The 22,145-nt window shown below is 44.4% G+C and overlaps 3 protein-coding genes across 3 annotated transcripts in view; 1 reads left to right on the top strand and 2 right to left on the bottom strand.

The window, feature by feature from the left end:
- The window catches only part of nhsl3 (NHS like 3), a gene marked incomplete at its 5' end in the record, with an annotated part of 32,511 nt that extends 31,612 nt beyond the window's left edge, over positions 1–899 (bottom strand). Inside the window, one exon of the mRNA XM_079231912.1 lies at positions 668–899. Within this exon, the coding sequence (XP_079088038.1) occupies positions 668–899 (232 nt within the window). The remainder of the gene's footprint in view (positions 1–667) is intronic.
- Positions 900–14,424: 13,525 nt separating this feature from the next.
- sync (syncoilin, intermediate filament protein) lies at positions 14,425–17,009 on the top strand. The gene is made up of 5 exons (XM_079232171.1): positions 14,425–15,453; positions 15,538–15,752; positions 16,231–16,438; positions 16,538–16,662; positions 16,743–17,009. Exons 1-5 carry the CDS (start codon positions 14,428–14,430, stop codon positions 16,789–16,791), a joined length of 1,623 nt encoding a protein of 540 aa, XP_079088297.1. The 5' UTR covers positions 14,425–14,427; the 3' UTR covers positions 16,792–17,009.
- A 301-nt stretch (positions 17,010–17,310) lies between these two features.
- On the bottom strand, positions 17,311–22,145 carry rbbp4 (retinoblastoma binding protein 4). The gene is made up of 12 exons (XM_079231702.1): positions 22,019–22,145; positions 21,209–21,377; positions 20,969–21,114; positions 20,434–20,607; positions 20,184–20,302; positions 19,885–20,045; positions 19,649–19,775; positions 19,438–19,515; positions 19,206–19,282; positions 18,981–19,038; positions 18,781–18,891; positions 17,311–18,205 (listed from the first exon to the last, which is right to left on the bottom strand). The coding sequence occupies exons 1-12, from the start codon at positions 22,041–22,043 to the stop codon at positions 18,143–18,145; spliced, it is 1,308 nt and encodes a 435-aa protein (XP_079087828.1). The 5' UTR covers positions 22,044–22,145; the 3' UTR covers positions 17,311–18,142.

Below are 22,145 nucleotides of genomic sequence, written 5' to 3' on the forward strand. Positions count from 1 at the left end.
TACAGCAGCTACGTTATTATTTATACTGTAGACTTTTTTTCGTCGGTCTCAGTACACAAATGAGGTACTATCGTGGAGCTCTTTTCTATTGTTTCCCTCCATTTCTGATTCAACAACGTCAGGATGTCAGTGACAACAGGAGGAGCATCTCAACGCTGACAGGCTCCTGCTACAGCCTCACGGGTCACCATTCAGTTGCACTTGTTTTTCTGACCACCAGGAGTTATTTCTTCATGTGGGAAATAGGGGGTTTAACCTGATTCAAACGGTTGAATATTAGGTTCGTGAGAGCGGTGGGTTTCGAACCAAAAAAACAAAACTGGTGCACCATAAAGCCAAACCAATGAGCTGAAGGAAGATCGATGTAGAGCCTTTTAGAAACTACAGAGTCGAGTGATAGTTCTCTGTGGGTTCATCAGTACGAGCAACAGCTTTCACAACAGCTTTCATATTACATATAGTCATTTTATCCTTTATTAAAGTAAAAATATTGATTGGTGATGTTATTGCATACGTTGCTTGTCTTGAACAACAAAGAAGAAATGCAATTCTGTGAAAGAAAGGAAGCCTTATTCTTATGTCTAATGTATTTTGTGTTTTGTCGCTCTGTATAAAGGCATCAGCTGAACACCTAACGTTTAAAAAAAGGTTACGTCTTGACACTCACCTTTTGCAGAGTCATGATTCTGAAGTCCCAGTTTGGCGTCCGTCACACCAACAGTTGTTCGGTTCAGCCCATTGTTCAGGTTCTTCTTCCTCCTGCCCCCCTTTAACCAGCTGAAGGCCTGTCCCAGGGAGCTACCCGGCTTCTTCTGCCCACGCTGACCCTTCGCCTCCCGGGCTAAGATCTCAGTGATGTCCCTGGGCACCAGGTCGCCTGTAGACCTCCTCCGGGACATCCTGGAGGTCGGTCCTGGGAGCCGCGGCCCTGTGCCTCCACCCGAATCAGCGCGTCTTCGTTCGGGAACAAGTCACGGGATCTGAAAGCTCGGTGCTCTCCGGGGTTTGATGAACCCCTCTGACCCTCTCTGGCCCTATACTCAGTGTCTGTTTCCCCCGTCTGTCACCACCTGGGACAACACTGAGATCAGCAGGATGAGAGACAGAGAGAAAAGTGGAGGAGGACAGAGTGACATAAGAAAGTAAGAACAAGATGGAAAAAAGAGCCGATGCATTGAGTTATTACTAAATGAAAAGAAAAGGAATGAAACAGAGAATTAATCGTGAACGTATATCGGCCAAACTGTTAACACTGAGTGTTCACAAACTGTCCTATAAAAGTTTTCCCTCCACTAGTCAGCCCCCACTCCCTCTTTTTCTATTCTCTCATTTTGGTGGAAAAAGCACCAGGGAGGCGAGTTGGACCTCTGCAGAGTTTATGTGTGTGTGTGTGTGTGTGTGTGTGTGTGTGTGTGTGTGTGTGTGTGGCATGTGGTTCACATCAGCAGAAAAGGTGTACTTTAATGGGAGAGTCGGAGAAGAGAAAGAAGTTCAATTCAATAAAAACTAGCAGTGGAAAAATACTAGCACACTTTTTTTTTACATCATCAAGACACAGAAACACATTTGAACAAAAGCAGATGAAACATGCGTTTCTTCTGCCTCCACTGCGTCACACAAGCGAACAATGCAAACTATTTGCCGTAAAATAGTCCCGAAAAGGACATAACCGTATACAACTTACTCAGCGAGCGTGTAGTCCTCTCCTCCGCTCCCCTCTTTCCTCTCAGCCTGAGAACAGCTTTGCCGAGCATGTGTGTGTGTATGTGTGTGTGTATGTGTGTATGTGTGTGTGAATGAAGCTCCATGCTCTCTCAGTCCCTCCCTCTGTATGAGAGCCAGCCTCTCCTCCCACCTCTCACAGGGTTGTTAGGAGTTAGCCACACCATTCCAGCGCCGGTTGCTTCTCCTCTCGTTCCAAAAAGCTGATTTTTTTTTAAAAACATTTTACCTTCCAACTGCGGGGATCGGGTGCAGTCATCCCAGTCTCCCTCACCAGGGGAAACCCCTGGGTCAACAAGCATCACGGAGGCTAGGGAAGACAAACACACACCGTGGGCCCGTGTATCCACAGAAAGATAGATCAGTATATGAGCCAAAATACCTGGCAGAACGCCTGCCTCTTGTGTAGCTTTCACAGAGCAGAGGTGATGCTTTTTTGTTGTCGTGAAGTTCAAAAAAGAGATCTTAAAAAGGACATCTGATGACAAAGTGGAAGTGGCTCTTTCCTGTCACTGTGCAGCCAGGTGGACACACGATACCCCTTGTTAAACATGACACACACACAAACACACACAGACACACACGATCAGACAGACAGGTGAGGCTGAGTCTCAAGGGGCCTTTAAAACCTTGTCCACTTGTACTCAACCTCAACATAACAAATTCCACCACTGAACTCTGAGAGGAGTTTCATATTGCTGTGTGGTGGGGACGAGACAAGCTGATCATCACTGTGTGTGTGTGTGTGTGTGTGTGTGTGTGTGTGTGTCTGTGGGTGGGTGTCGCAGGACTGGCTCATCTGGTTTGAATGTGGAGGAGAAGCACTGGGGTAATGAAGACGAAGCAGGAGTTGGAGGAGGAGGAGTAACAGCCTCAGGAGAACAAACTGAAACACGCCTGTGACTTCAGTCGACAGTACGGTTTACAAACAGAGTATAATCTATCTCTGTCAACGGAGGAGCCCAGCATCTCTGTGTCATATTGAACTATTAGTAATACAGTGGAAACCGCATGTAGGGATGAAGGTAAAAAAGAAAATGCGGTTTTAAATGTTATAACCGCAGTCAGCTATAGTTTATGTACGGTTGCGATATTGTATTATAGTGTATTTTATTTATACACAGAATACGTCACAGTACAGTCATTTGAAACAGTCAATAGAATTCAGTATACAACAAGGCTGTCCGTTTCATAACTTTATATTCATTGAATTAATATACAAATGTCAATTAGATGGAGGAATTAATTGGTTACATAGTCGTCCTTTTAGTGATTACTTTTAAATCTGTAATATGCCTCAAAATAAATAGATAAGTAAATGCTCACGTGCGTTGATATATCACTAGATGATGCATATGACTGACTGACTCTTTCCGAAACCACCAAGAAATGTCATAACCCCGATCCCGACCTCTCACATCCTTGTAACCAACGCAAAACACCAACATCACAGTATGTGGAATTAACTGGAGACTCTTAAATAGAGCAGAGATTTTACTAAAGAAGCAACACATTTTCAGCTTTGTCATTTCCTTGGTTTCAAGCTTTCATAGAGACTCAATTGACATCATCGTGACAAAAGGTGCCTTTTTTTTACTCCACGCGTGATAAATATGACCAAACAGATTCACACGGTCTGCTCCATCCATTATTAGCGCAGCTAGCGGGTCACCGTCTTCTTCTAGCTCCTGTGATGAGGCAGCTAAATTACCTGTCCGTTGAGATTCCTGGGCTAATTCTGGCACACGATCTAAGGATATCGCTGTCGGTGCGGTCGGCATACGCTGCATCTTTAATGGCCTTCATTCCTCAAGTGGATCACATGCTCTCAGCGCGGGTCGGCAGCCTCTTGCTATATCACGCGAGCAAACATTGAGGAGAACTGGAGGTTCTCCGTCAGCCAGGATTCATGGGTCCTGCTGCACATTCCCCTTGTTAAAAATAACTAAAAGTTAATTTGTTGTTTTTTCCTTCCCAAAAAAACTCTGACCTTTTGCACGGTTTTCGTAAGTGATGATTCATAGTTTTTTTTTCTGTGTGTGTCGGGTGAATCCATACTGTGTGCGTGCACTGGTGTGTTGGGAGGGGTCAAAATGAGTCATAGCTTAGCTCGCTCATGCCTAACAGATTGAAATGTTTCAACGTTTCCATGGCGATACAATCGACAACAGCCGCCCTCTGTATGTCTGCGAGGGAGCTGCAGAGTGTCTGTACATTTGAAGTGAAAAGTACTAAATCTCTAAACGTCGTGAACACTGTGAGTCTGCCGGGGAATTTATCACCGATCCTCCCCTCTTCTTCTCTCTTCCGTCTTTACTTTTCTAGCTCAACTGTTTGTTTGTTTGTTTGTTTGCTGGCTACGTTAACGTGCACACTTACTTTCCAGGCCTTATTCAACTGAATCTATCGTGACAATTATAATGCTTTTTGTCTGGAAGATGGATCGGTCATGCAAACAATTTAAGAATGTTGTGGAAGAAGATTGAAGGCAAAAGGACAAATGCACGCATTTTTGATGCCGCATTTTTTTGTGTAGCTGCAACAAACCTAATAATATCTCATGGAAGAACACAGACGTGCAGGAGATCTGTTTACTCGCGAACACATGATTACAGAGACACACTTACTCATAGTAAGTTGCCTAAAAGCTAAATAAATGTAATGTTATGGAATATACAGGATCTTGTTATGTATGTAGGATAATTGTGTGTATGATAATTATGACGATGATGCAGAAAACAAGTTGACACAGTCTGAAAACAAGTCCTTTGATGCCTTATAAGTAGAGATGGCAATATGGATGCAAATCTTATCACATAATGGCATTTTATATGACATTATTTAAATGTATCACGATATACAACATGTTCTTTAGTATAGTGTACGATACGTTTATAGATAGAATAATTATATGTCCCATTTTGGAGCCGAATGCTAACGTCTGCATGCTCACAATGACAATGCTGGTGTTTAGCATGAATAGCTTTCACCGTGCACAGCATCTTAGTTTACCATGCTAATGTCCGCTAAATAGCAATTACCACAAAGCACAGCTGACCGGACCTGATGATGTTGCTGGATGAAAAGCTGTTACACTTAATGCAGAAGGGGAAATGAATGTCGACAGCAAACGTCAATATAATTCACACAAAAGTTGCCAAAACCATTTATTCAAAACCTGTGAAATAGCTTCATGGAGGCGCAAAAGGAGAAGTCAGTCGGCATCATACAACACATCTGTATAAATTGTGATGACAAATTGCATTCCAGACCAAAGTATTGAAAGGACTAACTGCGGTTGCCATTAATATAGTCACACAGTCTTCAGCGTGACTAAAAATCCACATAGATCATAACGTTCATGGAAAAAGGAGTCATTACCACTGATTTATGTTCATGGTATTCATGGTTCACAAGGTCTAACACAACCGGAAATACAGGAACAACAACCTGAAGGGTAAACACGCTGACACATTTTGACTGTTTCACCAAACTGTAAATTATTGTGCAAAAGTAACAAAGAACATATGAATAATAATGGATCATAAGCACTAAACACTGACTGGTTCCCATCTTGTAATTACTAAATAACATTAAATATCTATATGGTGTGTACGAATACAGCTGATATAGAGCAGCTAAGTCCCGCCCCTTTTGTGACACGAGACGAGACATGTGGTTCACTGGTCGATTTCACATGAAACGTAATCATACTCCGGCATTAAAGTCTTTCTTGATGTGCAAAATTATTTTTTAAATTGAAAAACATCATGTGTGTAATTTATGGCACAATTCAAATGGGATCAAAATAATATCTGCCTCTTGCCGGTGACTACTGTACATACTGTACATGCTCTGGAAGGAGCTTGACTTTGCCTCAAACAATCTACTGGAGGAGTACGGCACTTTGCTCAAGGACATTGGAGGCCTCGAGACCGACCAATCACACGGTACACAGATAGCACCGACGCTGTAATAACAGCTGCATGAACCTTGTGTATGTATGTGTGTGATTGTGTTAGATGTGACTGAAAGGAGGCTGCAGGCAGGAAATCCATACTGCCGGTTGGGATAAGCCCAGCTCTCTCGGACCCGCATTATCATTCCCGACCTGCCTTTGTCCGGCCACAGACACATTCTTTCTGCACCGACTGCTTTTCTCTGTCCATTCCTTCAACAACAACAGCATACGTTGCAGAAACTACATACAACAATTTCATTAAAAAGTACCTTCATAACAAATGTGTGCATGTTTATCGTCTAGTGCATCCTAAAATGCAAAAAAAAGAACAAAAAACTCTCCAAAGTTGCATTCCAGAGTCCACTATTTATACCGTGGAGGACGGGAGGGGTGGAAAGAGAGGTGATGGGAAGAGAAATGAGGACGGAGAGACAATCGAGGCATGTAATAATAGTTTTAGAGAGAAGAGGGAGAGGTTCCAGGTTGATACTCAGCTGTGAAGCGCACAGAGGGGACTCCTCTGTGCAACAGAGACAGCTTTGTCTCACCAGCCTGCGACTAGAATAGATGTTCGAGTCTCTGTTGGCAGTGGGTTCTGGTTGAAAGGGGTAGGGGGAGGGATATACAAAAGTATAAACCAAACTAGTTCGTAGAAAAAGGAGAAGGTAAAATAAAACATTCTCCGACCCCGCTGCACTCTGGTTCTCTCTGTCCAGACATGCTGCTGCCCTAGTGGTGGGGTCCGCCACTCGCTGTCCCTACTACATTCCTCCGACCGGCCTTCAATGGAGGCAGAAGAAGACCATGGCTGTATGAACGGGAGGGTGGCCTCCATTTCCATTTCCTCCACGAGAAGAGGGAGAAAGTCGAGTAAATATTGTTGAGTCATGTGTCTCTGGTGAGTGTGAGCTGAGGAGGACAGGAAAAAAGAAAACATGGGTTGAAGTTGATGAAAATGAAGCTGTACGTGTTGGCGGTTTTATGATGCCTCGAGGGAACGATGTTGTGCGGGAGCCAGACGACAGAGACAGGGTCATTTTCTTCCTAGCTGTTAGCTCCCCAAAAACAAAGGGCTCTCCGTGTGTGTGTGTGTGTGTGTGTGTGTGTGACCCGGTCATAGATCAGTTTAGTGACCTTAAAGTCGTCCGTCATATTTTATTAGCCAATCAGTGTTTGCGTCAGCCCGGACATGTTGAAGCTGGCCCGTTGATGGTTCTCGCTTTAAGTTAACCCTTTCTGGACACACGTGCACGGAGATGAAACGAAAGGAACAATAAATGCCGTAAATGGTCCATGACCAGCTACATCTTTGTGTTTTTACTCAAAAAGATTTAGTATCAAAACCGAGGAAGAGCAAACATACAAAGCCGATGTTCAGAGTGAAAGCGTCTCCACAGCGAACAGTGAAGTATCTCCCAGGATTCGGGAGAGTTCAGAGCCAAAACTCACGGGCCGTGTACGCAGCCATCTGGCCGGCAATTCATACGCACATGAAGGCACACACTCAGACTGACACACACAATTCACTCGGATAAAAAAGCATGCAGATATATTTAGGCCGATATGCGAGAAACTTTTGATTAAAACCTCTTTAAGAACAATCTTGTTTTCGCTTTTTCTTGTGCAATTGTTAACTCTTCCCTTGTTGTTAGCATGTTTTGCAGACAGCTACAGCCAATGTTACTCACATTCATCACATTACTCTCTTTCTATTCCTGTGCTCACATAACTAGTTAACACTATTTATGCAACTACACATAACATTAGAGAACACAACCATGCTCTCACACTGCAAAAGCCAAATTTGCACATGTCAAACACATGCTTCAAGCTCCATATAAATCCTTTAATGCAAAATGGAGGCTTTAAGTAAGAAAGCACTGAACATGTTTTGTTAAAAGAGTAAACTGCTCCTTTAAAAACATGACATGAAATATCTTTTTTTTTGCAGCAGGAATTCCTGAGAGGGTGTGGTTGCTGCTGGGTTGTTTGGGACTGGACAAAAACAGGCCACAAGTTTCCATCCAACCATGCAATAATCTCTCATTCTTTTTGTCTTTCTTTGTCTCTCCCTCGCTACATGTGCAGAGGAGCTATCAGCCCGTTTTCAATCTCTCCCGTGGGGGTGGGGGGTCGTTTAAATGAAGCACTGACGTCACAGCCAGGAAACCTGAGGTGACCTCTGTCGAATCTGTATTAAAATAACAGGATTGGCACTCGCACAACATCTAATTAAGAGAGCTGGAAACAGAGTCTCCGCTGAAAGCATTTCTGAAAACAACAGGGATTAAAGAACACATTCAGGCCGTCCAACTCTACGGCCTTTGGGAGTGTGCAAGAAACTAGTCGTGAAACGTATTCTATCATAGGAAGCAATGTTAATATTTACTGAAGTACCTCGAACTTACATATACATGCCATTAACCGTCTTAAATGTGCACATCTACACACACGCGCCAGCCAATGACTCATAGCAGAAACATCATTAGCGTTACATGTTTGGGTTTGGAGCTTCAGGTGAACAGAATGTCGCCTTGGAGCCTTTGTGATGGATGGTTTCGCTAAAAGTGGCACCGGCGAGAGCTGGGTGAGCGTCTACTGGAGGGAGATGAGCAAGACCGGAGGAATGCTGCAATTCATACTGACCGGTGTGATGGATAACACGTTGGTGTACTTACTGGAACAAAGTGAGCTCCACGTATGCTAACGTTGGAAAAAGACCACGGGTCGACAGCCATGCTAGCAGCATGGAGCATGCGCGTGTTAACATGATAACGTTTGGTAATTAGCGCTAAAATTAAAAGTACAGCTGAGGCTGATGGGAGTGTCAATTAGTTTGGTTGGTGTGGTGGTCTGTTCCTTGTTCTGGTCCTATTCTGTGCCACGTTATGAGACTCTGTTTTCTTGACTCACACGTTAAAAGGGTCAAATAATAACTCTGGAGACGCCATTTCATTTCCATCATTCCGTCGATTTATTTTCACTTTTATTGAATTTAACAAAATCATAAGTCTAACTTGAGTTCTAACGTGAGGACAAAGGCTGTGTTGATGTCCCACTCTACATAAAGAAAATAAAACCAGAGACTCGGTCCGGTTCCTCTTATACCAGCTGATCGTCATCAGATTAATATAAATAATATAAAAACATTATTTCGAATATAAATAAAACATCCATTCATATGGCAAAGGAATGTTTTTAGATCATACAAATACATGATATGACATGATTTATAACCAAAACAAAATATATGGCTCCAACAGCAGGTATATTTCTTTCCTGATGATGGTGCTATATGAGGAATTAATGGTTTGAATACGATTCATCCTGAAGGAGGAAGTGAACGTCTGAACCACAGCGTATGACAATCCATCCTAAAGCAGCCACTCTGACGTGTCACAGCAGGCTGAACACAGGTGTTATCGATCAAATTAATTATGGGCCCGTTGTGTTTAGTGTGCAACAGTCCTGTGAAGAGCCCCGGTCCACCTAAATGGAACGGGGCCCTAATTTGATTTGATCAATTACAGCTGTGTTCATCCTGCTATGACAGCGGAAAGATCTTCAACGTCAGATGGCACGTCGTCCGGGAACCATGAATACGAAAAGAAAAAAAAAGTGCCAACCTATTTAGTAGATAACTAGTCCGTTTTTCATCAACATGAATAAAGTGATTTGGACTTTACAAAGTTCTGGAACAGCCCGACGCACTTTTATATAAATCTGGCTCCTGCGACTCTGACTCTGCAGTCAATCCTCCCACCACTACTGATATAAAATCAACTCCATTTCTTGAACTAGAAGCATGACACACAAAAAACATGTCCAACGCATAAACAAACACACACTAATGTAAAAAACGAGTCTCTACGGTCAAGACTTACAGATCAAGATCAAATGTTACTTATTTGTTTGATTGTTCACGCTGGAGATGAAGTGTGTCACCGATGACTGAACTCCCGGTGTGATCATCACGGACTGAGCTTGTGATCTCATTTCTGTCATCTTATCTCATCACATCAGCTGTTTATCATCTGCAGCGTCCCTTCATCGGTGCTGATTGTGACTGCAAAAACAACATTTTGATTTCAAAGAGAAGTAGCGTGGCTTTAAATTAGTTCTTGAGTGAGGTAAAAAAGTGATTTAAAGCATTGTGGGAACGAGCTGAAGCTGCTCTGTGTCTTTTTAAGGGTAAGCGTGTCTTTCATCTTTAAATAGAGGACATGGTGAATCCAGAACAGTGGAAAAACACACAGTAGAAGGACAAGGCCCCCCCTTGTATTAAGTGATCCCTTAAGACCACCAAAAGCCAACTGGTACAAACAATGGGTGGCAGACGACAGTGAGAAGATGGTGGCTGACAATCATGTAGCGGAGGCACTCTCTTTAAAATAAACACCCGATAAGGTCGCTGCCATTAAAACACACTTAGCCGGAGCGAGGCGATGCTTGATGAGTGAGAGAGCAGAAGTTAAGAGTTTGTTGTCAAGTGAGAAAAATGAGCCCTGGGGAAATTAAAGTATCAATGTTCTCTCCTACAACAGTACATCGGTGTTATGGTGCCCTTGAGCAAGGCATTTGTCTCTTTTATCTCATCAGTGGAAGACAGTGGAAAAGTGAGATTATGGAGTGAGACATAAAGCCAGAATATGGCCTCCACGCTCCTCTGACTTCCTCTGAAGAAAAGGTTTAGTATGCCAACTCACTTCCTTGTTTTTACTGCAAAGCATCGTCAGAATTATGAACTTTTAAACATGTATCTGTGCATAAACAACTATTCTTATGAATAAATGCTGATGGGACTTAAAACTCCTCTTCACTGAATGTATGGTGGCGGTTTTCAAATGTCGGTATCCCCCTCGATGGATTGTTTAAGTCATGATACGTTTTCTTTTGGCACTTTTGAACATTTCAGATGATTAGTGCTCCTTTAAATGCATCTGTGAGAAACATGCTGCCCGCAACTATTTTGGCTGCACACACGCAAGCTGGCAGGTCATATTTTAGGTTATATATCATTTGATTGTCTTGAAAAAATCCCCTGAGAAACTGTGACCACCGGATTGCCTCATTAAAATAAATCATGTTCTGATTAAGACACATGTTGAGATACTGTACAAGGGTAACTGCAGCGGGTTGTTTCGGTTTTATATCTGTGCTATTTTTTTATTTTGCTCATATTTAGCACCAATGTCTTAATTTGAATCTTTTTCAAAATCACACAAGGAAATAATCTCAAATCTCTGAGCACCAAATGTGGTGAGACTGAATAAATCCATGAGTGTAACCAGAATGGAACCGCCCATAAGAGCGCTTTCAGATCAAGCTCAAGAGTTTCTTTCTGCATAATGTTTTTGGAAAAATCTCCACAATATACCAAAGGGAAACTAGTGGAGTTCATATTTTTTCTTCAGCCGTTTTGTGAGGCCGATTAAAGGATGGAAAGAGAAGAAGAAGAGTGGGAAGAGGAGGACACACTGACAGGATGTGGTGAGTTTGGACAGAACTGCAGATTTGGAGCAGACAGAAACAGAGCCGTCCAAATGAAGGTCCAGCATATGGCGTATCTCAGCGGGACAGTTAGTCCTCAACCACAACGCCCCCTTACATATTTGTTTCCCCTCTTGTCTGACTCTACACACACCCACACGGATGATCTCTCCATCCTCTGCGAAGGGAAATGAGAGAAAAGAGACTGAAAAGAGGATCATTCTTTGCGGCAGGGAAGTCCCAGTGGTATCAGCGGTATAGTGTGCGCATCAGCACAACAGGGTTGAGCAGCGTGTTGAAACAGTAAATCTCTTGGACATAACTTGATGTGAATCACCATCTCTCTCCCAAAGCCGAGACCAAAACACAGTCACAGCGGCCAGGAAGGGCGAATTAGATCAACATTACATCTTTTCTTGAGCACGAGTGACGTGATCTTGTCTTGCAAGCACCGAGTCTCAAAGGAATCGTCCTTATTTTATGAGGTGTTGACTGTAAATGAAAGTATATTTAGTCAAACGGGTCTCGTAAATGCTCTGAAGTGGGATTTGTGTTGAATTAATCCGTGACCTTTTCGTTCATTACAGTAAAGACGGGGGTCCATCATTCCCTTTCTAGCTCTATATCCCTTTTGGAAAGCAGGGACTTTACTCTAATAACATACGCAGAAAGAAAGAGTGTTAAAGGTCAAGTTAATGTCTGTAATGTAAAGACTGGTGAAAGACATGATTGGGAGGTGGAAACTGTTTCTTAACTGCTCATTCAAATTCAACATTTCCTTTTATGTTGACCGAATGAGTCAAAATTACACTGTGAGGCCATCTAGTGGTGTCTGACTGTTACACGTGTTCTTATAAATTGAGAGATATTCAAAAACAGTGTGTAAAAGGTAGGAAATGTGAAAACTGAGAGACTCCCAAAAGTAAAAAGGCTGAAAAACGTGCGTATTTGCAGCTCAATTGACACGTCGCGTGATAAATCCTTTCACTGCTCTGTCTTTCTCGACATCTTTCCATGTCTTTCGAGGCCCCGTCTCCTCACACCACAGAAGAAGAACCACCTGTGCTCCATTGTCGAGGTCACAAGTTTAGGAGAAAGCCAATCCCCCCCGTGGGAAGAGGCCAGAAAAAGTGAGGGGTGCTATTTAAAGACTCCCCGATAATGAGGAGGCGCGGGTGGAATCTGGAGCCATGTTCTCTTTCCACACACACACACACACATACAGACACACACCATAAACCCTTTTTGTATCTGGCATTGTAAAGGGAAAAACCAAGTGATTAAGGAAAATGCAAGTTCTCTGACAATAAAAACAACTCTCAGGGAGTTTGTTGGGAAGTCCTTTTTTTATCTTCAAACAAATATAAAATTAGACAAACGGGTTATAAACTACAAATGTCAACCAGGTGTTCAGTAAAATTCTTAGAAGCCCATTTTAGCAAATCCTTTATATCTCTCGGGTTGAAACAGCTGGCCGTGGCTCCTCTTTCTGCCAGCCCAGTGCGTATTAATACCCCTAAACAGAATTGAGGTAGTCATGGTCACACATAGCAGCACACACTGAGAGAGAGAGAGAGAGAGAGAGAGAGAGAGAGAGAGAGAGAGGAGGCTGGCTCAACTGTCTTAAGTTCATCTGCACACACTTCTCCCGCTCACTCTTTGCTTTGTTGCTGGAACCTCGAGTCATTTTTCTACCGGCTTCCTCCTGAGGATAACACATACGGGCGTATAAGTAAGTGCAATTCAATATTTCACGTTGACATGGTTTGTGTAGTCGATTCAATTTGAATGGAAACCGGTGAAAGAAATTCCAAACTCCAACCAATTAATGCCGCTCCCAAGAGTCAACTCCCAACTAACCACCTCGCTAACTCATTTTGCAATTTAAATAAATAAATAAAGCCCTACCAGGAAGCTGAAAATAAATTAGTTTTAAGACCGTCTTTGTGTGCAGGAGGTCCAAAGGAATGTGACTTGTGCCCAAGCCGGGGCCTCCAGCAAGACAGCTGGTGAGCGTCACGTCTTCCACAGAGCTTTACTCAGCCATGCATATCGTACCACACTAGATTCTAGCACTCAACATTACTTTTTCATGATCTGACCTATTTTAACACAGACGGCGGAGCGTGAGCTGGAGCTCGGCGAGGAAACAGCCCGCTATGGAATGAATGTCACACTCCTCCATGCCCTTTCTACATTACCAATACTCTGCCGTCAGTATCGGGGTCAATTTGATCAATTTACTCGCTGCGAGTCTCTGGACAGCCTTGGCAAACACCTCAACGGGTGAAATTACAGCTACATTATTCACCAGGGGGAGAGTGCAAACGGCCATCCATCAGCACAATGACATGTTAGGATTAGCTGCTCTAATCTGTGTAATGCCACTTGTTGGGAGCTTCAGACGAAAGCCTTTTGTAGTGTTTATGTCAGTAGTACGCATGAGTGGGTTTGTTCGAGGTGTGGTCCGATTTGGTCTGGGTGGCATCCAGCCTTCGCTGGACAGCTGCTAGTAGTGCACCCTCTGCCCCGCTCCATGTGCTAATGACATCTGCATACCTTGCACAGGCGTCTGGACCTAAATATTAACCCAGCTCCTCTGTCAACGTGTCATCGGTGCAGGTCAGGGTTCGTTTTTTTTGTGTGTGACCTGCCACACAAACCGCCAACGACTACAGCTGTCATGTTGAATAGGCTATCTAACATCTAACGTGGTTTTTTTGTCCAGGGATGAGACGGCTGTAAAAGGAGACTTCTACGAGATTTAGGACAAACCGATGGAGGACGATACCATTTCATCCGGGTTCAAGCCTCTCTTCATCAAAGAAGAGGACGTGGGTGTGGACATAACCCTCTTGGAACAAAGAGAGTGCACCGCGACACAATCCGGACTCGCCTTCAAGGGAACGCAGCTGAATCAACCGGCTTTCATCAAGCCGTACTTGCAGGAGATGGATGAGTTACTGAAAAGCTGCGAGGAGCTCATTGGGGTCCCGTTTGGCTCTCACTTCTCAGGAAGTCACAGTGAAACACGCTTGACAAGCCACAGCAAAGAGGAAGACACGTCGGAGAGCTACGGAGAAACGAGCGGTTCTCGCCAAGCGTATCTTTCCACAAGCTACATGGACACGCACATGGACGGGGCGGGAACAGACGACCAGAAGGCGCAAGGGAACAGGTGTGGAGGAACCTCGGTAGCTTCTCGCCGAAGGGAGATGCCTCTCACTTCGGCTGGAAACAAACTGAGTGAAACCATGGTGGAGTACGAGGGCCAGCTCCTGGGGATGCTGGCCATGCTGGAGAGCTCCATGGAAGAGTCCGGGATGGACTTTGAGCCCCAAGGCTGCGCTCCGGATGCAAGCCAGGAATACGTCCACATCGGTAAGAATCCTCGTCTTCACACGGGTACAACACTGGCGCCCGTTGAGCAAAAGAGCCCGATGACGTTGGAGACCCGGGCAATGCACTTGGAGTCCTGGGCTGGTCAACATGCAGCGGGAGATGAAGCCTCCAGGGAGAGCAGAAACGAGGCCACTGTGGGCTCAGCGACAAATGGAGGCCAGCAGAATCATGATGTGCTTAGCTGTGAGAACATGGACGGCTTCTCAATGAAAACACTGGAATGGCAAGATCACGGGGTTCTTGATCCTCAGTTTGAGTTTTCAGGCCCATCGACGCCATCGGATAGCACAGAAAACGATCCAATGTGCTGCGAGGCGACAAAGACGGGATACATGTCTCCTCACGAAGGCGCGTACATGAAGGGAGACGTATCTGGGATCGAATTAGGCGACGCTGAAGAGCTTAAGATGGACACCATTGATTTGGAATCTGGCATGAATGATTTAGGCGCACTAGGGTGTCAGATGGAGGAGTGCATAGAGGAGGTACAGCGGTTAGAGAGGAGGAGGAAGGAGCTGCTGACGGAGGTGTTGAAGTTGAGAGGGTCTAAAGACAAAGGGGAGGCAGTGGGGAGCAATGAAGAGGAGGAGGAGACGACGGAGGAGCTGATTGACGGCAAAGTGGTCGGGCTGATGAACGCATTCAAGAGGGAGGAAGAGGAGAGAAGAGCAGAGAAGAAGAAAGAGGTTCAGAGCTTAAGGGAGGAGAGAGCGGCGGAGGAGAAGATGCTGTGGAAGGTGAACCTGGAGAGACAGGCGCTGCACGAGGAGCTAAGGAGGCTGAAGAGGAGGCTGTTCGTCGTGGCTCGGGACTGCGCTCACAACCAGGCCGCCCTGAACACCCAGCACCGAGAGGTGGAGCTGCTGAGGAGGGAAGAGGTAAGGAAACTCCTCGAGAAAAACCTCTAATCCGCTAGTCGCATTTCAGAATGAACCTCGATCAAGGAGATCTCTTTCTTCCAGGAGAAGCTGCAGTCGCTGGTGCTCCAGCTGATGGAAGAGGGCGCCCAGCTCCGGGCGGCTCATCAGCAGGAGATCTTAGACCTCCAAGCAGCGCTTCAAGCCCAGACCTTAAGTCTGACCTCCAACACCCAGGATGAGCTGACCGAGTGCAGGAGGCACTCCCGCGGAGACGTCCAGCAGTATCTGCAGGGTGGGCTGAAGGCGCTGGAGGACAGGTGCTGTCAGTTTTTTAGGTTGTTAAAGTATTTTATGTGGTCCTGATAATTAATCTGATCCTTTTGTTTTGTTTTTTTTATACTTTAAAATCACAGCGAAACAAAAGTCGTAGTGTCTTTAGCTTAGATTGCCGAAGTCCCTCCCCTTTTCCGAGCGGGACCTCATTTAGAAGAAGAAAAAAGTATGATAGTCAAAAAACGTGAAACCAATCACTTTATGATCCCGCTGGAATTGTGCCATGAATTACACGTTTGTCAAATTAAAAGACAAGTTTGCCAATAAAATCCTGCTAATTTGATTGGACCGCTAAAAAGTGGGCGGGCTCAGAGTTTAGTGCGATACGGCGCATCAGAGGACTGTCGCTCACACACACACACACACCTGTTGTTGGATTAGGCAGAGGACGAGGAGAAAGGAGCATTTCAATCTGATTAAATGAATGTTTCTCATTAAACTGTACATGTTTGTCTTGACCAGGTATGAACCCATCTTGCTCACATTGCTGAAGAGAAGGGAGTCAACGGCCGCAGCACTGCTGAAAGCCAAAGAGCTCGCCCGGGAGCTGAGGGCCCAGCTGAGACCCCTGAAGGAGGAGATCCAAAAGCTGACTCTCCAGAGGGCTTGTATGGAGGAGAAGCTCAGACTAATTCACTATCAACGGAGAGAAGATGTGGGGCAGTTTAAGGTGAGCAAGACGGATGGTGTGAAATAGACAAGATGTAGAAAGAAAGACGCAGTGCATCAGTAACGGACACAAAGCACTAAAGCTGTGCCGTTGTTGCAGGCGACGGTTTCCTTTCTGGAGGACAGAAGCAGAGAGCTGAACACAGAGTTAAGGATCCAGAAGAGACAAACCAAAGAGGTAGAGGAGCTGAGAGACAGCCTGAACCAACAACTGCTCCTTTACAGGTAACATGTGTTCATCTATTCTGAGTCACACTGAAGAAATCCTTCAAGGGAAAACTAACTCAAACATTTTGTCCTCACAGGGCTGCCATTGAGGAGCATAACAAGTCCGACGACGAGGAGAACACATGATTGAGTGTTCTTGGTTTAAAAACAACAAAAAGCCTTTGATTTTCAAAACCATGTGATCATATTTTTTTTTTAAATCTGCAATATAGTGAACTCCACCTTTGAGTTAATGCACTTTACACACATTGAGACATGCTGTTGTCTTTTTTTTGGAGCGGTCCCTGCAGCTCGCAGAAAGGTTTTTGTTATGAATAAAAGGCTTTGTGTGCGCCGACATCCGAGTGCGACTGACAAGTTAATGTCTCCGCATGAAGGGTCCGGGTACTTATACGGGCAACACGGCTTAAGCCTTAAGGACTAAACAGCGGGACACACAGTAATGGAGTGAGAGTAAGTTCGAGGCTAGAAGTCATCACACACCAGACACATGAAAACAGTCTGAGCAAAGTGTCACGAGGCACAACCGCCTCTTTCACTGAGAGGATTCTTTTTAGGGCTATTTAAAAATACTCCAACGTCGAGCAAGGCTCTGACCCTATTAAGTAACGCATTCATATCGAGAAAAACGTTCAACAAGCGGAGCCCAATGAAACACATTTTTATTAAGAATGCACTCACTGTACAATTACAAAATATTGAACATTGAAAAAGTTCAACCACTAATCTATATCACGACAAATGATTAATGTAGCACTAAGATGAGGGACGGTGGGACCCCACATGGACATTTAAAACTTGTTTTTTCTTCATTTATTTATTTAAATTTCATCCAGGAGCAGGTGGTGTGAGAATGCGAACAATTAGGCGATGACCCGACTGAAGAAGGGAAATAATTAGACGTTTTTAGGACCATAAGCTGGCCTGCAAACAAAGTCAGAGTAATCGTCACTATGCTGTGCATCTCGTCAAAAAGCTGGACTGCATTTTTACTTAATACATGATTTATATTTTCCTTCCCTGCACCGTTTCAACATGTGCAGAGGGAGCTGTTCACACTCTTTAAAAGCACGTCATTGTGATCCACCACTTGTTGTGGACGTACGATCACCATCTTAGGTTAAAAAAAGAAAGAAAGAAAAACATTTAATTTATTATTGAAAAGGCATTCGCTAAAACATGTCCGTGTACGAGGGAGAGCCAATTTGATTACAAAAATATATATATTTTATACGCAGTGCGAAAAAACACGAGTGAGATTCTTCAGGGAAATAAGTTACTCAGCCAAAAGAGAGCTCTGCACTGCGAGTATTCAAAAACGGCTTACATGATCTTTCTCTGTCTTGTATTTACAGTGATTTACAGCATACAGTGTCCCACGGTGAAGTAGAGAAGGGAAGGTGGGGAGAGAAGTAGCTGCATGGAAGTACAGAAGGTTGTGATGAGGTCGCCGGTTAGGACGCGCAGCAGGAAAGAGCTACACTGTGGCCTCGGGGTCTGTCGAACCCTCGGGGTCTTCATCGTTGTAGATGTTCTCAGCCTAAAAAAAATAAAAATTCAAAAGAGAGGAGAAATCAATCATTCAGCCACATACATTCAGGTTTAAATGTAATTATAAGTCAGAGGTGTTTTTTGATTCCAGAACAAGAAAGAGATTTCAAAGAGCCAAATGTTGCAAAGACAAGACTACTGCGAGGTTGTCTGACATCTATCACAGTAGAGTGTTACAGATGTTTTAGAAGAATTTAAAAAAGTATTACAAAGTGGCGAAAGCACACAAGTGACACTTACCATTCACCCGTTCTGTCTTCCTCACTTTGCCCTGACTGAATTGCTCCAAATGATACATCAAAAGACCATCTTGACTGAGATTTCCTTTTTTGCCGTCTTTAGCTGAAATGTCTGGAACTTCCCATCATGCATTTCTTCCCCCTGCAAATTCACGGATGCCTGCTCTGATCCACGTTTAGTCTTGAGAGTAGAGTCGCCTGCTGTCTGTGATTAATTATCTTCTAAAACCCTTTGAGGGGAAATACTTCCCTCCAAAAGGGAATCACGTTTCCCGCCCGTCCGTCACTAACTTGCACAAATTAATTGCCGTCTCGGCCGTCTTACCATCTGCCAGACTTGCATAATGTTGTCTTCAGATACCGAGCAGATGACCCAGGGCTCGTTGGGATTCCAGGAGAAGTCAGAGATCTTAGCGGTGTGGCCTCCGTGGATAAACTAGTGGACAGAAGAAAAGACACCATTTTCATTTCTATGATACAAGCTGATGTCACCGATAAAGCTCCGCGGGCTTCAATGAGACGCACCAGAAGCTCGGGGGGGCCGTCCTCCGCATCTTCTGGTGACTGCTCCTCTCCGATTTTACTAAAAAAAAACAGACAGAAGTGTTAAAACTTGGTACTAATGTTATTACGGTATGACTAACCACACATGTCCATACGGGCTAGAATGGCAGAGGATCATCTCTGGCGACCACGATGTGGCCTGAACGCAACACGGGTAAATTCAGAGTAAAATGTGAAGTTGTTTACCTGAGATCCCAGACGTTGAGGCGGCGGTCTGTTCCACTGGATGCCAGTATGGTCTCATTATGAGGTGACCACTGAACCTGGAACAGACAGAGAAGCAAGATTAGGTCACCTTGAACACTGAAACTCTCCTCGCAAAGATTTTGCCAGCATAATAACTGTTTGACTTTACATCAGAATTTAAACTGACTATGCAGATTTGCACCAAAGACATCCCAAGTGATGATTATTATACCTGGAAGATCTCATCCTTGTGCGACTCGAAGGAATGCAGCTTCAGTTTCAAGTTCCTTAAGTCCCAAAGAGCCACAGTCTGTGAGCGAGAGATAGAGAGAGATTACACATACCTGCCAGATGTTCTTACAAAACAGTAACAATATAATCAGTGTTCATTTAGTCGAAGTAAAAATAACGTCAATTTAAGATGTGGCGGAATATTCCATTACCTTGTCCGCAGAGCCGGATGCAAGGATGAACTCGCTGTACGGGTTGAATGACAAACAGTTGACCTCTGCTGTGTGGGCGTCGACTGCATGGCTGGGTTTGGAGGTGTTGTTCGAACGGGTGTCCCAACTGAGGGAAAGAATGACAAAAATGTTCATGAACTGTGAAGATGCAAGACAACACAACTTTTTCCCGGTGAACCTTTTCATCAGATTTTACTCATCGTCGAGCTTCTTACATCATGAGCTTCTGGTCATCGGCTACAGATCCAAAGAGCGACTCGTGAAGCAGGTGCCAGGAGACGTCTTCCACCACGGCAGTGTGACCGGTGAAGATCGTCTTCGCCTCTACTATCTTCCCCTCCTTTGGCACAGCACTTATGTCCCACAGACAGATTGTCTGCGGATTAGAAAAAACAAGAGATTAAAAAAAAATTATATTTCAGAAATCAATTTTGAGCACTCCATAATTTAATTATATGCAACACGATGTTATTGTTAGTTTGAATACAGCAATGAAATCTGACTTTTCACTTACATGGTCATCTGACGCGCTGAGGAGAGAGCCAGACAGATTTGGATTCCAGGAAAGACCATAGCCTTCTTTCTGATGGCCTCTGAGACGCAGGTCAGGGTGACACTCTCCCGAAGCGTCGACTGAGAACGAGAATATTGCAAAAAAAAGAACTGTCATGCAGTGAAAGAAGAAAAACTACCAACTAGCTACCTTGACTTTCCAAGGAACATGCATTAAGCGGTGTCTTGTGTTGGGTGCTTGATCGCTGTACCTGGCTTGGATGGGTGCTTGGTGTAGTCAAACACAAGCACTTCTGAGGTGGGGGTTTTGGTGGCGATGATGCAGGGGTTCTGGGGCATGTAGCGAGCACGGTTCACTTCTCCTTCATGGTTGATCTTGATTTCTATCTCGATCTTGCCACTCACCGAGCCGAAGCCTCCGAACTCTGCAGGGGAATACAAGTTAAATATATTTACCGAGACACAGAGGAGGGAAACACATACTTTTGTGTCAACGGGCAATTGATTTCGGAACAGAACATCTAAAAGAGGTGCAATTCACCCATGCATCAGAATGTAATAGCCAGTGGTCACTTAAGCCAAAAGAGAACTACAATCAAATTGTATGCTTGCTGAGATGTGGCTGTGCAAGAAATATCACCTTTTTCCACTAAAAAATGTCAGAATTTAATTCATCACTTAATTCAGTATTATCGTACCAAATGAATCTGTTTGCAAGATTGGTCATCTGCATGTTATCCGTCTCATTAAAGCACAGTGTAAATATATACGCCGCAAGTGTCCCACCTCCTTTTTCGCTGTCATAGTGTGAGGCTTCAAACTGGGCGTCATCGTTGGGCAGCTGAACGCTGGCAATGACCAGGTGATTCTGCTCATCGGACGTGTGAGTGCCCAACACCAGTCTGTGCACACTGTAATCCTTCCCCTCTGGCCTGGTAAGGAGAAGAAGAAGAAGAAAAATTAGCTTCATCATTTATGTCATGCACACTTGAACGCTCGTTGGTATGTGTAAAAATAAAAGTGTACCTGGAGACGTCGGGCAGCCACTGAGCAGTAAGGCTTGGCCACTCCAAAGCGTGGGTCATAACCAAGTCGTACAGGAAGGGAGTGTTTTTCTTCCAGATCTTGTACTCCTCGTTTATCACCCTCTCCTCGACTGCATCGTCGAATGCTCCGACTGAAGAGAGGATGCCGGCTGCAATAAATGAATATTTACATTATTACTAGTGTAGGTTAAAGCTTTCATTGGTGGAGGGGGGACAGATTGATATTAGACCCCCATTAAAACTGACATCCCCATGATAATTTACTTCAACACCCTTTGCACATCTTTTCTTCATTAAAATACACTTGTCAGTTTTATTTGACAATACACACTTGTTTTGACGTACTGTTATCCGTTTGTTTGTTTACCATATTTATTTTAACAGCTGTTTCCGGTCGTCAAACACGACTCAAAGCCTAACTATTGTTCAATGTGTACGTTTTTTTCTCTCCAGAAAACACACCACTGCTAGCTTACTAAAGCTAACCCTGATGACGCGCTGGCTCGCGTTAACGCACGGTACACATTAGAACGGTTAACAGTCTCGCGCCGCAGCCTCGCGCACAGTCAGGGGGCTAACTGGCGCTGTGGAAGAGACAACACCGACAGCTGGGACGATAAGAACTGCGAGCTGAAATCGAGATTTGTCACACGCTGGAAAAACTGCACCCGGCTTTTGTTGTGACGGAAGCTAACGTTAGCTGCTAACCCCAAGCTAGCCAGGTAGCTAACGCTAGCAAAATATATGTCAGATAACCGTTGGTTTCAATAACAAAAAAACGTCAGCTTACCTTCCTTGTCCGCCATTGCAGACATAATTCGCCGATAGTCCGTGGAGAATCGAGGATGATTTTGAGATGCAAACCCTTATCTCAGATCCTCCTCCTTTCTCTCTCTCGTGCGCCAGCGGAGCCCCGG

This window comes from Taurulus bubalis (assembly GCF_910589615.1).
Source record: "Taurulus bubalis genome assembly, chromosome: 16".
NCBI lineage: Eukaryota > Metazoa > Chordata > Actinopteri > Perciformes > Cottidae > Taurulus > Taurulus bubalis.

Coding starts and splice junctions, on each gene's coding strand:
- sync (XM_079232171.1), top strand. CDS start 14,428: ATGGTGGAGTACGAGGGCCAGCTCCTGGGGATGCTGGCCATGCTGGAG. Junction 15,454..15,537: donor AGCTGCTGAGGAGGGAAGAG/GTAAGGAAACTC, acceptor TCTTTCTTCCAG/GAGAAGCTGCAGTCGCTGGT. Junction 16,439..16,537: donor AAGATGTGGGGCAGTTTAAG/GTGAGCAAGACG, acceptor CCGTTGTTGCAG/GCGACGGTTTCCTTTCTGGA.
- rbbp4 (XM_079231702.1), bottom strand. CDS start 22,043: ATGTCTGCAATGGCGGACAAGGAAG. Junction 20,608..20,968: donor CTATGACAGCGAAAAAGGAG/GTGGGACACTTG, acceptor ATTCCCCTGCAG/AGTTCGGAGGCTTCGGCTCG. Junction 19,776..19,884: donor GATGACCAGAAGCTCATGAT/GTAAGAAGCTCG, acceptor TCTTTCCCTCAG/TTGGGACACCCGTTCGAACA.